Source organism: Hippoglossus hippoglossus, chromosome 3, assembly GCF_009819705.1.
Source record: "Hippoglossus hippoglossus isolate fHipHip1 chromosome 3, fHipHip1.pri, whole genome shotgun sequence".
Lineage (NCBI taxonomy): Eukaryota > Metazoa > Chordata > Actinopteri > Pleuronectiformes > Pleuronectidae > Hippoglossus > Hippoglossus hippoglossus.
In genome coordinates, this window is record NC_047153.1 from 30,026,151 (window position 1) to 30,042,925 (window position 16,775).

Below are 16,775 nucleotides of genomic sequence, written 5' to 3' on the forward strand. Positions count from 1 at the left end.
CTGTTTTGGTCCAGATTTGACCCATGTCCCTCACATCCCACATCTGGACCACGTGCTGTGGGGAACGATGGCACTTGGATGGTCGGCTCCTTTTCGCCATGTGGGTCACAAGTAAACCCTGAATTAGTTTCGTGCCATTGTTTTAAAAGTGGGCAACTTTAGAATCACATCCATTTTGTTTGGGAAACAAGAAGGAAACCAGAAGGGCCACATAATTGGCTGAAGTGGCCCACATCCGTATGCTGTCTGGTTTGACTGTATGTGATGGACCTGTCCAGGTGAGTGTGTCTCTATGGGGCGGGGGGTTAACTAATTCCTTCACAGTTCCGATGTTATCAGTTTCCGGGCATATTTCAGTTTTCCCAGGAAGAAGCAAAGCACCGCTCTGATCTGAGTGAGTGTGAGCGAGAGATCAGTGGATCTGCTCGTGTCTGATAATGAAAACACACTCAATCACAAAGTGGTTTTATACACGACTAAAAAAACAACTGTATAATAATAATGAGATTATTAAAGACAGCAGCAAATCAAACATGAGAATTTACTTCATAATAAAACCACCACAATCATTTTCTTGTCATGTGTAAAATGTCTTTGTCATTTTCCTGTTGAGAGTCACAGGTTTGACCAAATAGCTTTTTCCTTGCTGCTCTTACAGGTCAAATCCACATTAGTTTATTCTCTGGGACAATAATGAACATTTGAACTTTCACAGATGTGTTGAACTTTTCTATACGTTGAATCACAAAGAGGCAGAAATCCCAGAGAACATCAGAGACTTTATTAAAAACAGAAGTACAAAAGGAATGAAACAGCAAAGCAGCTTAATTTAACATTTATCTATAAAAACCAACACAAGAAGAGAAGTTGAGCGTCAACGTTCAGTTTCTACACTGTAAAAATGAAAACTTGAAATTGTGCTACTGCGATTTCTAAATATAATCAACAGAGAATATTTAATGGATTTGTAAACGTATTTGCTTCAACTAACTTTACTAAGTTAAATTTGTAAAGTTGCTGAAGTTATGTTGGCAAAACACAAAATGGTACGTTTGTGATATGACACGTCTCATGTCTCATCAGGGAAACGTGACCTAACGTCATAAAGATGAGTGTTTAGGTTGAATACACGACAGAAATTCTGGTTCTGCAGCTGCATATTTCGGCGGCTGTGGCTCAGGAGGTAGACCGGATCGTCCACTAACCAGAGGAGCACAGGTTCGATCCCCAGCTACTCCAGTCCGCATGCCCAAGTGTCCATAAGCAAGAATCAGAATGCTAAAACTACCCCTGACAGCTTCGTGGACAATGTGTGTGATTGACGTGTGACAGAAAAAACACTGTATGAGTGAGTGAATGTGACTGAGTGAGTACGGTGAAGTGTCTGAGTGGTCAACAAGACGATATCAATGTATTCAAATGTTCATATGGAGAACGTCACTGCTCAGGGTGATCAACTTCACGTCTGCATGTGGAATAAACTGCTTGAATCCTCTGGAGCCTGACGAGCAGGGACACTAGAACTCACAGCTTTGAGAAAATGTGAAGTTTTTAAACTTACGAAAGATAAGTTCAGTAATTTTGCGCTGTTTGAACCTTTTCATTTTTGCAGTGTAAATGTTAACAAGGCGAGATTCGTGAGTCACATACCAACAGATTTATGGAATCATGAGACAGATTATATTTCCAGACCCTAAGATGTGGATGTGTTGGTGTCTATATATGTACATTTAGATTTGTATTATTTAAATGATTTTACAAGGATGCCCCAACACCAGGAATATAAAACTGTAACTAAGACGATCTTTAAATTAACTGCATGTGAACAGTGTTGTGATACTTTCATTGTTTTTGAAAATGTGTTTTACTTCACTCCAGGTAAAGAAAAAGTAATAATCCTCATTTGATTTACCAATATTTAAACAAACATTTATCAGAGGGAAGATTACATTTCTTATTTTTAACTAAAAGATCAAATTTAATCGACGCCACCATTTTTTTTCTTCATATTTGTCAGTTGTGTTGTTTGTATTTCAATCAATGTCTGACCCTGAATATCAGTTTATGATTTGAGTGATGAATAATCAATGAGTTCCCAGCGTAAGGGGGAGACTGTGGTGACACTGCTTCTCGCCCATAAACCTAAAGAGAGAAAAAAGAAATAAAAATGAAATGTTCAGTTCCACAAAGCCACGTATTTTATGTATTTACAGTATTGAGACCTAATATTTCCATGATTCTCTCAGTGAAATTAAAGTTTACTCAGAAAAAATACACTAATCTTAACTTGATAAGCCCTAAATATCGGGTTTATTAACATTTTAATTGTTGTGTCACTGATGATATTTGAGTTTTAATTCAACATTTAATCTGTCCTATTAACGTGAAGGTTTCTGATCTGTGCCTTGCTCTCAGCAGATTGTTTTATTTCTAATTAAAACAGAGGTTTTACACATGATCACACATATGTTACTTTGCACTTAGTTTGAGGCAGTTTTGTTGAACAGATGAAGCAACTCACTGTGTTCAGGAGGACGTCTCCCTTGGAGAATTAGGACCTTGTTCACCTGATCTCAGCGGATGTGAGGCACCTGGATCTTTTCCAGCTGTGAGGTCAGAAACACATCGTTAGTCCATCCTCCTCTGAACAGACACTTTTATTACAAACAACCAACACTGCAGGGAACAGTCCTGAAAACTCTCTTCAGCACAAAATCAACACTATCTAATCTACAGAGGGTTTACTAGAGTCCTGCACTGGGTCAGGTTTCTGTGGGGAGCCTCATATCCATTGAAATAAATATGGGCAGTAGTGTAGACAAGGCCTGAGTGAACATTTGTGGACATGTTAGTACTTTCAGCTGCTGTGCAAACGTGACGTGATGTCCTCATGAAGCATGTTAGTATAAAAAGAAAACAGAATAGAAGTATAAGTTTTACTTACCAGGTGAGGGACATTGGGCTGAAATAAAAAGAAAATACAAATGATTTCAGTTATTACAGTAAAAACACAAACTGAATTGTGTCATGTTTTTCTCTAGTGGCGATCCTCCTCAAACGATCGACAACATACTGTCACTTCTTATTGTTTGTGTGCTGGACGCTGTGTGCAGAGCTTTTTATAAACAGTCTATGGTGCAGAGGGAAGTTAGAAAACTTTGTGTGAACCCTGCAGCTCTTGAAACAGATGTTGGTGTGTGAGGAACTGAAGTTTGTTTCGTGAGGTTTGATCTGAACGAGCATTAATTAGAAAGTCTAAAATCAAAACACCAGAAACATATTGGACAAAGCTTCTGTGTTGGTCTCTCACCTTTCTTCCTCCTGTACACGATGAGTCCAATGACAGCGCTGACGACAGCGAGAGCGAGAGCGATGATGATGATGGTGGTCACGTCGGTGGGCTTCTCTGTTGAGCGGAATAAAAAAACAAAGCATCACAACCTGAACAGATGAAGGAGGTTGGACGACAAGAATCTCCCTGAACCACAATCCTGTACTGAGACACAACAAACACACACAGACACTAAATGTGTGAGTTTGTCCTGCTGTTGTTTCTACTTTCAGTTTTCATCTGTACATAATGACTGTATCTGTGCTTATTCACGCTGGTTTGTCTTAAACTTTACTTCCAGTAACTAAATCATTTCATGGACTCATCTTCTACAACAGAGCAGCAGTCGAGTCTTAACAGTGACTATAATGTTCACATGTTGAAATCAGACTAATGGAAATAAACACAGACGACACGTCTCCACTTCCTCCCACTTTCCAGAAATGAAGCTAAAATATCCCGGATACGAACGCCGCCATCTTTCACATTTGGACTCTGTGCAGTAGTGAACGGAGGAATGGAGCCACGGTAACGAGGTCCCGCCGATACACATGCTCTATCAATCATGAGCTGTCAATCATGAGCTGTCAATCATGCTCTATCAATCATGAGCTGTCAATCATGACATTTCACCCTGTTTTTATAGCATCAATCAGCGACCGAGACGCTTTGGCTTCACTTCTGAGGAGCCGTCATGTCGTCCATCTTTATTTACAGTCACTGGTTGAAATGGTTATAAACTGTGTGAAGAAATGTCCCTAAATGTCTGTTGTTACTCGAGGTAAAGAACGAGAGATTTGTTTGTTTTTTCTGCTTCATTAATTCTGTAGAATAAAAGTTTTCATATCAAACATCCACCCTGATCCCAGTATGTCTGTGAAAGGCTCACATCTGACCAATGATAAATCAGTCTGGCTCTAGTTGAGACCTGCAGAAACACTTCATGGAATAAAATCATACAATCATACAAGTCAATTTAAACATTTATAAATGTGTAAATCTAATTGATCAATGATAATAATGATAGTAATAAAATCCTCAGACACTGTTGCAGACACATTAAAACTAACTTAATTTTTCAGGGTCACATGATGGTGAAGGGGGGGGACATGCACTGGTTTAACACTGATCTAAATTTATTCATATACATTGATGAAAGAAAACTTCTCCTGCTACACATCAGCCAACATGACCTGCAGGACTGTTACTGTAGATGAAATGTGTGTTTCTCAGCGTCATCACTGGTTCAAGTCTCACCTCTGTTGGACTCGACTGAGTCTTTGTCCAGTTTGGTGACGATGTCCTCCTTCACACCAGAGATCTGGAACACACAGTCGTACCTCCTCCAGTCTTCAGGGGAGATTGATGAAACCTTCAGGTCAGCGCTCATCTGGAAGGTCCCGTCATGGTTGGGGAGGACCTCTCCGAGGTCCACGTCCTCATGAAGCTCCTCCCCGTCTTTCCTCCAGAACAACTTGACTCTGTCGGGGAAGAAACCTGTAGCGTGGCAGCTGACTGGAGAGGAGGGAGACTTCTGGAGGAGAGAAATCCTGGGAAGCTCTGGGGAGGATAAAGAAAGACAGTTTATGGGTTATTATAATGCATTGCAAACTAATAACATCATTCCTGTTTGATTCCATTTATTTTGCATTAGTCATGTCTGTTAATATACGAGACAAGTGAACAAACTGTGAGATGTGAGTGAGAGACAGAGGCTGAAGTGATGCAAAGACACTGGGGTGGACGATATGACGTAAAAGTAATATCACAGTATTTATTGACAATATTTATGAAGTAAACTTCATGTAGTGGACATGTCCTGATCACTTCTGATTAATGTTGGTATTTTTTGTTAAGGTGCAAAGTGAGTGCAGGTCGGTCGGGCAGTGAGGAGGGAGGACACTCCGGCTGGGTCTCAATTCAGGGGCGGCATCCTTCAGAGGAGAGAGAGAGAGACAGAGAGAGAGAGAGAGAGAGAGAGAGAGAGAGAGAGAGAGAGAGAGAGAGAGAGAGAGAGGAGGAGAGGGAGACAGAGCGATGATAATAGACAGTGAGCAGACTGAGTCCCAGCTTCTGTGTATTTGCTCTCGTTCGCTGCCACAGAGAAAGAAAGAGGAAGGTGATGGAGGTTCTGTGATGTCACCTGTTCTCAGCAGAGAGCTCCTCCCCTGCTCCAGGAACTTCTTCAGAATGGAAGGACACTCCTGGGTGTAGAAGTACTTAAGATATGCGAGATGAGCTTTATCCTGATCCCACTTCAGTTTGCTGATGACACTCTTTGGTGTTGGAGCGATCCACGTCTCTGTCTCCATGTCCAATGATATGAAGTCTTCTCCATCATAACCATACTGATTAAAACCATTAACTTCTCCAGTCTCATCGTCCCATTCACATCCAGACATCTGCTGGTAAATGTGAAGACCTGAGAGAGAGACAGAGATCTGAGCTGTTATTATCACATCTTCACCACACACACACACACACACACACACACACACACACACACACACACACACACACACACACACACACACACACACACACACACACACACACACACACACACACACACACACACACACACAGAGAGACACACACACACATACTCACATACACATACACCAGGGGTGTCCAAACTACGGCCTGCGGGCCAACTGCGGCCCGCCATCCATTTTTAATTGGCCCGTATCAAAGTCTAAAAATATAATGGACTATGGCCCACTGTATTGCACTTCTTAGTTTAAACACTAGGTGGCGCTATTGTCTTGAACAAGGCAGCGTCTCCACAAAGCAAGCAATCGAAGAAAGAATTTGCTCAGGGTCACCAGAAATGCTGGAACCGAAGAGACGCAAGATTGCAAGCGAGTGCAGAAAATTTCAGACTGGGTGGAAAAATGAATATTTTTTCATAGAAACCAAGGGGAAGTGTGTTTGTTTGATTTGCAATGAGAGTGTTGCCGTGATGAAAGAGTACAATGTACGACGGCATTATGAAACGAAACATCAGACCTTCACGTCCTACACTGGCGCCGAGCGGAAAGAGAAGGTAAAGCAAATGGCAGCTAGCCTGCTAACGCAGCAACAGTTTTTTTTCCGTGCTAACAAAGCTCAAGAAAATGCAACAATAGCCAGTTATGAAGTAGCTCAACTCATTGCCCTACACGGGAAACCTTTCTCAGACGGTGACTTCATCAAACAGTGCCTCACTAAAGTCGTGGGAATAATGTGCCCGGAGAAAATGCAGGATTTCAACGATGTTAGTATGTCCAGAAATACGGTTGTGCGGCGAATTGAAGACTTGTCGGCTAACTTAAAACAGCAAGTGTCAGATAAAGCTTGTGCTTTCGATTTTTACTCGATTGCATGTGATGAGAGCACAGATGCCACATATCCACATCCCCTATTTCTCTTCTTGTCTCTCCCTTCATACAGGACAATGAAGGGGGATCAGCACCCTAAGAACCAATCTGAGGCTGTCACTGAGAGAATGACCTGCCAACCTTTTTGTAAAAAATAAAATGAAAATCTACTAATGGAGACCTATGATGGAGGCTTTTTTTCTTCAAACATGTTCAATTATCAAACGTAATTTACCTGCATTTGATTGATTTTGCCAATATTAGTGCATGAGAAGTTAGGCAGTATACCTCACGTCTAGTGAGTGGCCCAGTCCTTCGTATATTTTTCTGTATGTGGCCCTCGGGAAAAAAAGTTTGGACACCCCTGACACACACACAGAGACACATTCACACACATACACACAAACACACACACACAGAGACACACACACACACACATACTCACATACACATACACAGACACACACACACACACACACACACACAGAGACACACACACACACACACACTCTCACAGTCTGTGTGTGCGTGCGTTTATGTGTGATTGTGTGTGTTTGTGTATATAATTGTGTGTGTGTGTTTATGTGTGTGAGTGAGATTGTATGCGTGTGTGTATATGTGTGCGAGTGTGTGTGTGCGCTTGTGTTTTTGTGTGATGGTGGGCGTGTGTGATTGTGTGTGTGTGTTAATGTGTGAGTGCGTGTTAATGTGTGAGTGCGTTTGTGTGAGCGTGCGTGTGATTGTTTTGGTGTGTGAGTGTAATTGTGTGTGTGTGTGGGTGCGTGTTTATGTGTGTGAGAGTGTGAGAGAGTGTGTGTGTGTGTGTTAATGTGTGAGTGCGTGTTAATGTGTGAGTGGGTTTGTGTGAGCGTGCGTGTGATTGTGTTTTGGTGTGTGAGTGTAATTGTGTGTGTATGTGTGTGTGTTGTGTTATTATTAGAGAGTGAAATGTAAACAAACCTCCAGTTTGGTTGAAGCGTTCCTTTAAGATTTCCATGTAGTATTTGAACTCATGCTGTGCTCTCAAACCACGGTGAGTCTCCCTCTCCCAGAACTGTAAATCAGTTGCCTTTAACATCCAGTCCTGTTTGGGTTCTGCTTTCTTTGTGTTGCTGTCATAGTGACCTATCTGAACTTCATCAACCAAACCAACACCCACAAACTCTGGAAGGTTTTGGACTTGAGAGGACCCAGTGAGGAAATACTTAATAGAGTGAATCCCTGCAAGAAAAAGTTCAAGTCATGACTTTAGTTTTCAGACTGTTGTATAAATCACTCAGAGTCAAGAAGACATGAAGCACATTCAAGACAACTTCAGCTGTTGTGAGGTAAACAAACACAAAAACACATTCAGAGATAAAACGTCTGCTCCAGAGTCCAGACTCTCTTTACTTTGAATATTCTGCTACGTCTTAAAAATGGATTCAATCTAACGACTCAAATGTTTAATATTAGAAAATAATATTTTCTACTGCAGAGTATTTAATGTGAAGTGAAAACTACTTCAATTTCCAGTTACTCGATGAGACTTTTATTCTTAAAGTCCTTAAATAGTTGGTTTCTCTCTCTTTATATATCAATATATATTCATCCATATATACACATATACATTTATACTGGACCCAGTGAACAAAACAAAGTGGGACATTGTTACAGGAAGGGCTTGACTTTTTTTTAAATGTTTAGACTCAGAAAATATTTGACATATTTGACATATTTGATTCATATCAACAGACTGAACCTGTTATTTCTTCACAACTTTTTATAAACCAACATGAAACATGAGACACGTCATGAATAACTAAGTCTGAAATTATAAAGTTCATAATGTGCACAAGACATGAAACTCTTTGTTTTATCGCTGAGTTTAAACGTTGCTTCGTTTTTCACTGTTTCTTGATTCATCGGAGTCTGTTGGACTTTTTCGCTTCAGAATCGCGGCGTCATTTTGTCCAGAACCAGCTCGGACCGTGTCGATCTTAATGGTTCTGACCAAAGTAAGAAATCAAATAACGGTCAGGATCAAAAGAAAGAAAAGTCCCTGTTCAGTTGATCTTTTCAGAAATAGAATATAAGCTTTCCTTCTTACATGAGATCGATGACATTCACTAACATGAACTTTTAAATCATGTCTTTGAAACGTCATTAAACTTCTCAAATCTGCAACGAAGGAACCAAACATCAAACATTACAATAGACCTGAAATCATTTTAGTGTCTTTTAAAAACATGGAGAATTTTTCCTTTCACTTCAAATCGACCAAACACAATAAAACAAAGAAACGTGGACTTTAACTCACGTGCCGTCGCGCTGTGTGCTCCTGTCAGTAGAAGCAGGGACAGTACAGTGAACATGGTGAGCGGTGGTGTATTCCTCTTTGCTGGACTGAAGGTAGATGAGCTCTTTTCTCCACAGAGAGACGGACTGTGGAGAAAAGAGACGGAAACCAGGTGAGACGAGGACAAACTGTGAGGCGGGGACATCCTCTGAGCCAATGGGAATTTAGGATCAGCCTCCACATCACTTAAATCTGTGGAAAAAGAAAAGTGATAGTAAAGATCTGCTCGTGAGGATGTGTTTGTGTAGAATAAAGACCAGAGGTTAACACCCACAGGATCATTCATGGTTATGACTTGTGGTTATCAGCTGTATGAACAATCAGCAAAACTGTTTTGGTCCAGATTTGACAATTTTTCTTGTCATGTGTAAAATGTCTTTGTCATTTTCCTGTTGAGAGTCACAGGTTTGACCAAATAGCTTTTTCCTTGCTGCTCTTACAGGTCAAATCCACATTAGTTTATTCTCTGGGACAATAATTAACATTTGAACTTTCACAGATGTGTTGAACTTTTCTACACGTTGAATCACAAAGAGGCAGAAATCCCAGAGAAGATCAGAGACTTTATTAAAAACAGAAGTACAAAAGGAATGAAACAGCACACATCGTGTGTGACAACAACTCATCATTGTGTGTAATTTGATGTTACTTCGTATAAATCATGAATCAGTATATTTCCTGGAAAATGAAATTGAATCATTACCTGGATGGTTTGTGTCTGAGTCGAATTATCAAGACGATTCACCACAGTGATGATGAACAACTTTCTGAAACTGTCAAAGTGACCTGCAGTAATCTGAGCAGCGACAGATAAAGAGCTGCTGCTGGACTCACAAAGAGCCGTTCTCCTGTTTGTTCAAAGCTCAGTGAAGCTCGACCGTCTGCAGAACCACAACTGGAGAGTCAGCTGTTGTCGTCCCGATCAACAAAGTCCCTCACGCTGACGAGTCCCAGCCGCAGCTGCTACAGAGCTCTGGTCACCCGTTTATTTGAATTCTATTAACATTGATTGCATCACTTGTCCAAATCACACCAGATTCAACACTGCACTTCCTGTGCACTTCCAAGTGTGAAGCTGATAATGCCTGACCCTGAATATCAGTTTATGATTTGAGTGATGAATAATCAATGAGTTCCCAGCGTAAGGGGGAGACTGTGGTGACACTGCTTCTTGTCCATAAACCTAAAGAGAGAAAAAAGAAATAAAAATGAAATGTTCAGTTCCACAAAGCCACGTATTTTATGTATTTACAGTATTGAGACCTAATATTTCCATGATTCTCTCAGTGAAATTAAAGTTTACTCAGAAAAAATACACTAATCTTAAATTGATAAGCCCTAAATATCGGGTTTATTAACATTTTAATTGTTGTGTCACTGCTGATATTTTAGTTTTAATTCAACATTTAATCTGTCCTATTAATGTGAAGGTTTCTGATCTGTGCCTTGCTCTCAGCAGATTGTTTTATTTCTAATTAAAACAGAGGTTTTACACATGATCACACATATGTTACTTTGCACTTTGAGGCAGTTTTGTTGAACAGATGAAGCAACTCACTGTGTTCAGGAGGACGTCTCCCTTGGAGAATTAGGACCTTGTTCACCTGATCTCAGCGGCTGTAAGGCACCTGGATCTTTTCCAGCTGTGAGGTCAGAAACACATCGTTAGTCCATCCTCCTCTGAACAGACACTTTTATTACAAACAACCAACACTGCAGGGAACAGTCCTGAAAACTCTCTTCAGCACAAAATCAACCCTATCTAATCTACAGAGGGTTTACTAGAGTCCTGCACTGGGTCAGGTTTCTGTGGGGAGCCTCATATCCATTGAAATAAATATGGGCAGTAGTGTAGACAAGGCCTGAGTGAACATTTGTGGCAAATTTGAAGAAATTCCCTCGAGGCATTCCTGAGATATCGTGTTCACAAGATGGGGACGAACGGATGAACAGCCTGAAAACATAACGCCTCCCTGACTGTCGCCGGTGTGGACCAGTACAAAGTGGACCAAAGAGGTGTTGGGGGTGTTTTATAAAACTGGACATGTTCATGTTCAGCTGCTGTGCAAACGTGACGTGATGTCCTCATGAAGCATGTTAGTATAAAAAGAAAACAGAATAGAAGTAGAAGTTTTACTTACCAGGTGAGGGACATTGGGCTGAAATAAAAAGAAAATACAAATGATTTCAGTTATTACAGTAAAAACACAAACTGAATTGTGTCATGTTTTTCTCTAGTGGCGATCCTCCTCAAACGATCGACAACATACTGTCACTTCTTATTGTTTGTGTGCTGGACGCTGTGTGCAGAGCTTTTTATAAACAGTCTATGGTGCAGAGGGAAGTTAGAAAACTTTGTGTGAACCCTGCAGCTCTTGAAACAGATGTTGGTGTGTGAGGAACTGAAGTTTGTTTCGTGAGGTTTGATCTGAACGAGCATTAATTAGAAAGTCTAAAATCAAAACACCAGAAACATATTGGACAAAGCTTCTGTGTTGGTCTCTCACCTTTCTTCCTCCTGTACACGATGAGTCCAATGACAGCGCTGACGACAGCGAGAGCGAGAGCGATGATGATGATGGTGGTCACGTCGGTGGGCTTCTCTGTTGAGCGGAATAAAAAAACAAAGCATCACAACCTGAACAGATGAAGCAGGTTGGACGACAAGAATCTCCCTGAAGTCCCCGCTGTAAAAGTCAACCAGCTGATCACATACATATGTTCTGGTCCTGCCCTTTCCTCAGAACATTTTTGGCAGACATCTTTCATGCTTACTCTAAAATGTTTGGTGTGGTCATCCCTCCAAACCCATTATGTGCCATTTTTGGCTTTACTGATGAAGCTCGTCCTCTTAAGGGCAGGGCCCATGTTGTCATAGCTTTCACCTCTCTGCTTGCCAGACGTCTGATACTACTCTTATGGAAGGAACAAACACCACCCACATTCAGCAGATGGATTAGAGACGCCATGTCTTTCTTGAAACTGGAGAAAATCAGATATACTCTGAAAGGTTCCATACAGAGCTTTGAGAGAACCTGGACCCCTTTCTTGTCGTACTATGAGAGCATAGAAAGCCCACTACAAGAGAAAGATTAGATGGCAACCATCCACCCCCCCTCCCCTCTCTCTCCCCTTTTTTTCTTTTTTCTTTTTCTTTTTCTTTTTTTAATTTATTTATTTTCTTTTTTTGCTTTGTCTGGCAGCATTGTTGTATGTAATTGTATTGTAATAATTCAATATTCCTGTATATATGTGTATATATATATATATATATATATACATTCTAGATTCTGTCTTAATGTATGTACTTCTGATGCATGGGGTAGGCTGGCTGGGGGTGGGTGGGTCTTATTGTGGGTAGGGGTATAACCATTAGATTTGTGATGTGTAATTGTATAATTGTATTGATTACCCAAATAACACCAATAAAAAAGTGTTAAACATAAGAATCTCCCTGAACCACAATCCTGTCCTGAGACACAACAAACACACACAGACACTAAATGTGTGAGTTTGTCCTGCTGTTGTTTCTACTTTCAGTTTTCATCTGTACATAATGACTGTATCTGTGCTTATTCACGCTGGTTTGTCTTAAACTTTACTTCCAGTAACTAAATCATTTCATGGACTCATCTTCTACAACAGAGCAGCAGTCGAGTCTTAACAGTGACTATAATGTTCACATGTTGAAATCAGACTAATGGAAATAAACACAGACGACACGTCTCCACTTCCTCCCACTTTCCAGAAATGAAGCTAAAATATCCCGGATACGAACGCCGCCATCTTTCACATTTGGACTCTGTGCAGTAGTGAACGGAGGAATGGAGCCACGGTAACGAGGTCCCGCCGATACACATGCTCTATCAATCATGAGCTGTCAATCATGAGCTGTCAATCATGCTCTATCAATCATGAGCTGTCAATCATGACATTTCACCCTGTTTTTATAGCATCAATCAGCGACCGAGACGCTTTGGCTTCACTTCTGAGGAGCCGTCATGTCGTCCATCTTTATTTACAGTCACTGGTTGAAATGGTTATAAACTGTGTGAAGAAATGTCCCTAAATGTCTGTTGTTACTCGAGGTAAAGAACGAGAGATTTGTTTGTTTTTTCTGCTTCATTAATTCTGTAGAATAAAAGTTTTCATATCAAACATCCACCCTGATCCCAGTATGTCTGTGAAAGGCTCACATCTGACCAATGATAAATCAGTCTGGCTCTAGTTGAGACCTGCAGAAACACTTCATGGAATAAAATCATACAATCATACAAGTCAATTTAAACATTTATAAATGTGTAAATCTAATTGATCAATGATAATAATGATAGTAATAAAATCCTCAGACACTGTTGCAGACACATTAAAACTAACTTAATTTTTCAGGGTCACATGATGGTGAAGGGGGGGGACATGCACTGGTTTAACACTGATCTAAATTTATTCATATACATTGATGAAAGAAAACTTCTCCTGCTACACATCAGCCAACATGACCTGCAGGACTGTTACTGTAGATGAAATGTGTGTTTCTCAGCGTCATCACTGGTTCAAGTCTCACCTCTGTTGGACTTGACTGAGTCTTTGTCCAGTTTAGTGACGATGTCCTCCTTCACACCAGAGATCTGGAACACACAGTCGTACCTCCTCCAGTCTTCAGGGGAGATTGATGAAACCTTCAGGTCAGCGCTCATCTGGAAGGTCCCGTCATGGTTGGGGAGGACCTCTCCGAGGTCCACGTCCTCATGAAGCTCCTCCCCGTCTTTCCTCCAGAACAACTTGACTCTGTCGGGGAAGAAACCTGTAGCGTGGCAGCTGACTGGAGAGGAGGGAGACTTCTGGAGGAGAGAAATCCTGGGAAGCTCTGGGGAGGATAAAGAAAGACAGTTTATGGGTTATTATAATGCATTGCAAACTAATAACATCATTCCTGTTTGATTCCATTTATTTTGCATTAGTCATGTCTGTTAATATACGAGACAAGTGAACAAACTGTGAGATGTGAGTGAGAGACAGAGGCTGAAGTGATGCAAAGACACTGGGGTGGACGATATGACGTAAAAGTAATATCACAGTATTTATTGACAGGTTTTATATCAAAGTATTTATGAAGTAAACTTCCTGTAGTGGACAGGTCCTGATAACTTGTGATTAATGTTGGTATTTTTTGTTAAAGTGCAAAGTGAGTGCAAATCTAATCAATAACTAATCAATCTTTGAGTCCATGTGAAAGTTTGTACCAAATCTGAAGCTGATCTTACGATATAATGATCAAAAAAACATAAACATACTTTGTGTGGCTACCATGACCTTGACCTTTTGACCTTTGTCCACCAAAATGTATTCAGATCATTTGTGAGTCAAAGTGAATGTTAGTATTAAATTTGAAGAATTTCCTTCAAGCTGATGTTAAGATATCACATTCAAGAAAAACCTATTGTTTGAGGCCACAGTGACCTTGACCTTTGACCTTTGGCTACTAAAATCAAGTGAGTTAACCCTTGAGTCAAAGTGAATGTTTGCACCACATTTTAGGAAATTCCCTCAAAGCATTCTGGAGATATCGTGTTCAGAGCAATGGGACGGACGACCCGAGAGCATGATGCCTGCGGCCACTAGGTGTCACCAGAGCGGAGGCATGAAAAGAGCAGAGAGAGAGAGAGAGAGAGAGAGAGAGAGAGAGAGAGAGAGAGAGAGAGAGAGAGAGAGAGAGAGGGGAGAAGGAGGAGGAGAGGGAGACAGAGCGATGATAATAGACAGTGAGCAGACTGAGTCCCAGCTTCTGTGTATTTGCTCTCGTTCGCTGCCACAGAGAAAGAAAGAGGAAGGTGATGGAGGTTCTGTGATGTCACCTGTTCTCAGCAGAGAGCTCCTCCCCTGCTCCAGGAACTTCTTCAGAATGGAAGGACACTCCTGGGTGTAGAAGTACTTAAGATATGCGAGATGAGCTTTATCCTGATCCCACTTCAGTTTGCTGATGACACTCTTTGGTGTTGGAGCGATCCACGTCTCTGTCTCCAGGTCCAATGATATGAAGTCTTCTCCATCATAACCATACTGATTAAAACCATTAACTTCTCCAGTCTCATCGTCCCATTCACATCCAGACATCTGCTGGTAAATGTGAAGACCTGAGAGAGAGACAGAGATCTGAGCTGTTATTATCACATCTTCACCACACACACACACACACACACACACACACACACACACACACACACACACACACACACACACACACACACACACACACACACACACACACACACACACACACAAATACACAAATATCTCATCTCTGCATTGAACCACCATCACTCAGACTGAGTAACTGTGTGTGTATTTTCTGTGCAGATGTACCGTCTGACCCTCCGGACCAGCAGGGAATCAGTGTCTCAGAGACTGTGTGACCTCCTCTCTGAACAGTTTTAGACTCAACACAGCTCCAGCATTTTTTACACCTTTACTCTCCTTTGATTGGAACTGATGTATTGTACTGTGTACATTCTCTTTTTTATTCAAGTTATTTTTCATACATATCTTTACTAATGTGTCACTGGTTTCAACCTAGATTATGTGTGTGTGATCTATGTGGTGACACACACACACACTCTCACAGTCTGTGTGTGTGTGTGCGTTTATGTGTGATTGTGTGTGTGTGTGTGCATATAATTGTGTGTGAGTGTGTTTATGTGTGTGAGTGAGATTGTATGCGTGTGTGTATATGTGTGCGAGTGTGTGTGCACGCATGCGTTTTTGTGTGATTGTGGGCGTGTGTGATTGTGTGTGTGTGTGTGTGTTTATGTGTGTGCGTGTGATTGTGAGTGTGTGTGTGTGTGTGTGTGTGTGTGTGTGTGTGTGCGGGTGTGTGTGTGTTAATGTGTGAGTGCGTGTTAATGTGTGAGTGCGTTTGTGTGAGCGTGCGTGTGATTGTTTTTTGGTGTGTGAGTGTAATTGTGTGTGTGTGTGATTGTGGGTGCGTGTTTATGTGTGTGAGAGTGTGTGTGTGTATGTGTGTGTGTTGTGTTATTATTAGAGAGTGAAATGTAAACAAACCTCCAGTTTGGTTGAAGCGTTCCTTTAAGGTTTCAATGCTGGCTCTGAAGAACTGCAGGTGACCCAAAGCATTCTGAGTGTTCCTCTCCCAGAACTGTAAATCAGTTGCCTTTAACATCCAGTCCTGTTTGGGTTCTGCTTTCTTTGTGTTGCTGTCATAGTGACCTATCTGAACTTCATCAACCAAACCAACAGCCACAAACTCTGGAAGGTTTTGGACTTGAGAGGACGCAGTGAAGAAATACTTCAGAGAGTGAATCCCTGCAAGAAACAGTTCAAGTCATGACTTTAGTTTTCAGACTGTTTTATAAATCACTCAGAGTCAAGAAGACATGAAGCACATTCAAGACAACTTCAGCTGTTGTGAGGTAAACAAACACAAAAACACATTCATAGATAAAACGTCTGCTCCAGAGTCCAGACTCTCTTTACTTTGAATATTCTGCTACGTCTTAAAAATGGATTCAATCTAACGACTCAAATGTTTAATATTAGAAAGTAATATTTTCTACTGCAGAGTATTTAATGTGAAGTGAAAACTACTTCAATTTCCAGTTACACACACACACACACACACACACACACACACACACACACACACACACACACACACACACAAAATACAAATAAAGTGTGGACATTCACTTAAAAATGACAAGACACTGCATCGTATAAAGGAAAATATATG

The 16,775-nt window shown here is 41.0% G+C and overlaps 2 protein-coding genes across 4 annotated transcripts; both read right to left on the reverse strand.

Moving 5' to 3' along the window:
• Positions 1 to 759: 759 nt before the first annotated feature.
• Positions 760 to 9,200, reverse strand: LOC117759512 (major histocompatibility complex class I-related gene protein-like). Of its 2 annotated transcripts, XM_034581683.1 has the most exons (8): positions 8,990 to 9,200; positions 7,651 to 7,911; positions 5,475 to 5,753; positions 4,589 to 4,891; positions 3,311 to 3,406; positions 2,945 to 2,962; positions 2,522 to 2,606; positions 2,004 to 2,142 (listed from the first exon to the last, which is right to left on the reverse strand). In XM_034581683.1, the coding sequence occupies exons 1-7, from the start codon at positions 9,171 to 9,173 to the stop codon at positions 2,527 to 2,529; spliced, it is 1,221 nt and encodes a 406-aa protein (XP_034437574.1). In that variant the 5' UTR covers positions 9,174 to 9,200; the 3' UTR covers positions 2,004 to 2,142; positions 2,522 to 2,526. The 2 variants fall into 2 exon arrangements, with proteins under 2 accessions (XP_034437573.1, XP_034437574.1); XM_034581682.1 differs by lacking the exon at positions 2,522 to 2,606 and having other exon boundaries at positions 760 to 2,142.
• A 918-nt stretch (positions 9,201 to 10,118) lies between these two features.
• LOC117759520 (BOLA class I histocompatibility antigen, alpha chain BL3-6-like) lies at positions 10,119 to 16,555 on the reverse strand. Of its 2 annotated transcripts, none has more exons than XM_034581695.1 (7): positions 16,088 to 16,555; positions 14,884 to 15,162; positions 13,593 to 13,895; positions 11,536 to 11,634; positions 11,170 to 11,187; positions 10,587 to 10,671; positions 10,119 to 10,211 (listed from the first exon to the last, which is right to left on the reverse strand). In XM_034581695.1, exons 1-6 carry the CDS (start codon positions 16,203 to 16,205, stop codon positions 10,592 to 10,594), a joined length of 897 nt encoding a protein of 298 aa, XP_034437586.1. In that variant the 5' UTR covers positions 16,206 to 16,555; the 3' UTR covers positions 10,119 to 10,211; positions 10,587 to 10,591. The 2 variants fall into 2 exon arrangements, with proteins under 2 accessions (XP_034437586.1, XP_034437588.1); XM_034581697.1 differs by having other exon boundaries at positions 11,536 to 11,631; positions 16,088 to 16,554.
• Positions 16,556 to 16,775: the final 220 nt, after the last annotated feature.

Coding starts and splice junctions, on each gene's coding strand:
- LOC117759520 (XM_034581695.1), bottom strand. CDS start 16,205: ATGTTAAAGGCAACTGATTTACAGTTCTGGGAGAGGAACACTCAGAAT. Junction 13,896..14,883: donor GAGCTCTCTGCTGAGAACAG/GTGACATCACAG, acceptor TATCCTCCCCAG/AGCTTCCCAGGATTTCTCTC. Junction 11,635..13,592: donor CTCAGTCAAGTCCAACAGAG/GTGAGACTTGAA, acceptor TATTCCGCTCAA/CAGAGAAGCCCACCGACGTG.
- LOC117759512 (XM_034581682.1), bottom strand. CDS start 9,173: ATGTCCCCGCCTCACAGTTTGTCCTCGTCTCACCTGGTTTCCGTCTCT. Junction 7,912..8,989: donor AGCACACAGCGCGACGGCAC/GTGAGTTAAAGT, acceptor TTTTTCTTGCAG/GGATTCACTCTATTAAGTAT. Junction 5,754..7,650: donor ACGCTTCAACCAAACTGGAG/GTTTGTTTACAT, acceptor TCTCTCTCTCAG/GTCTTCACATTTACCAGCAG.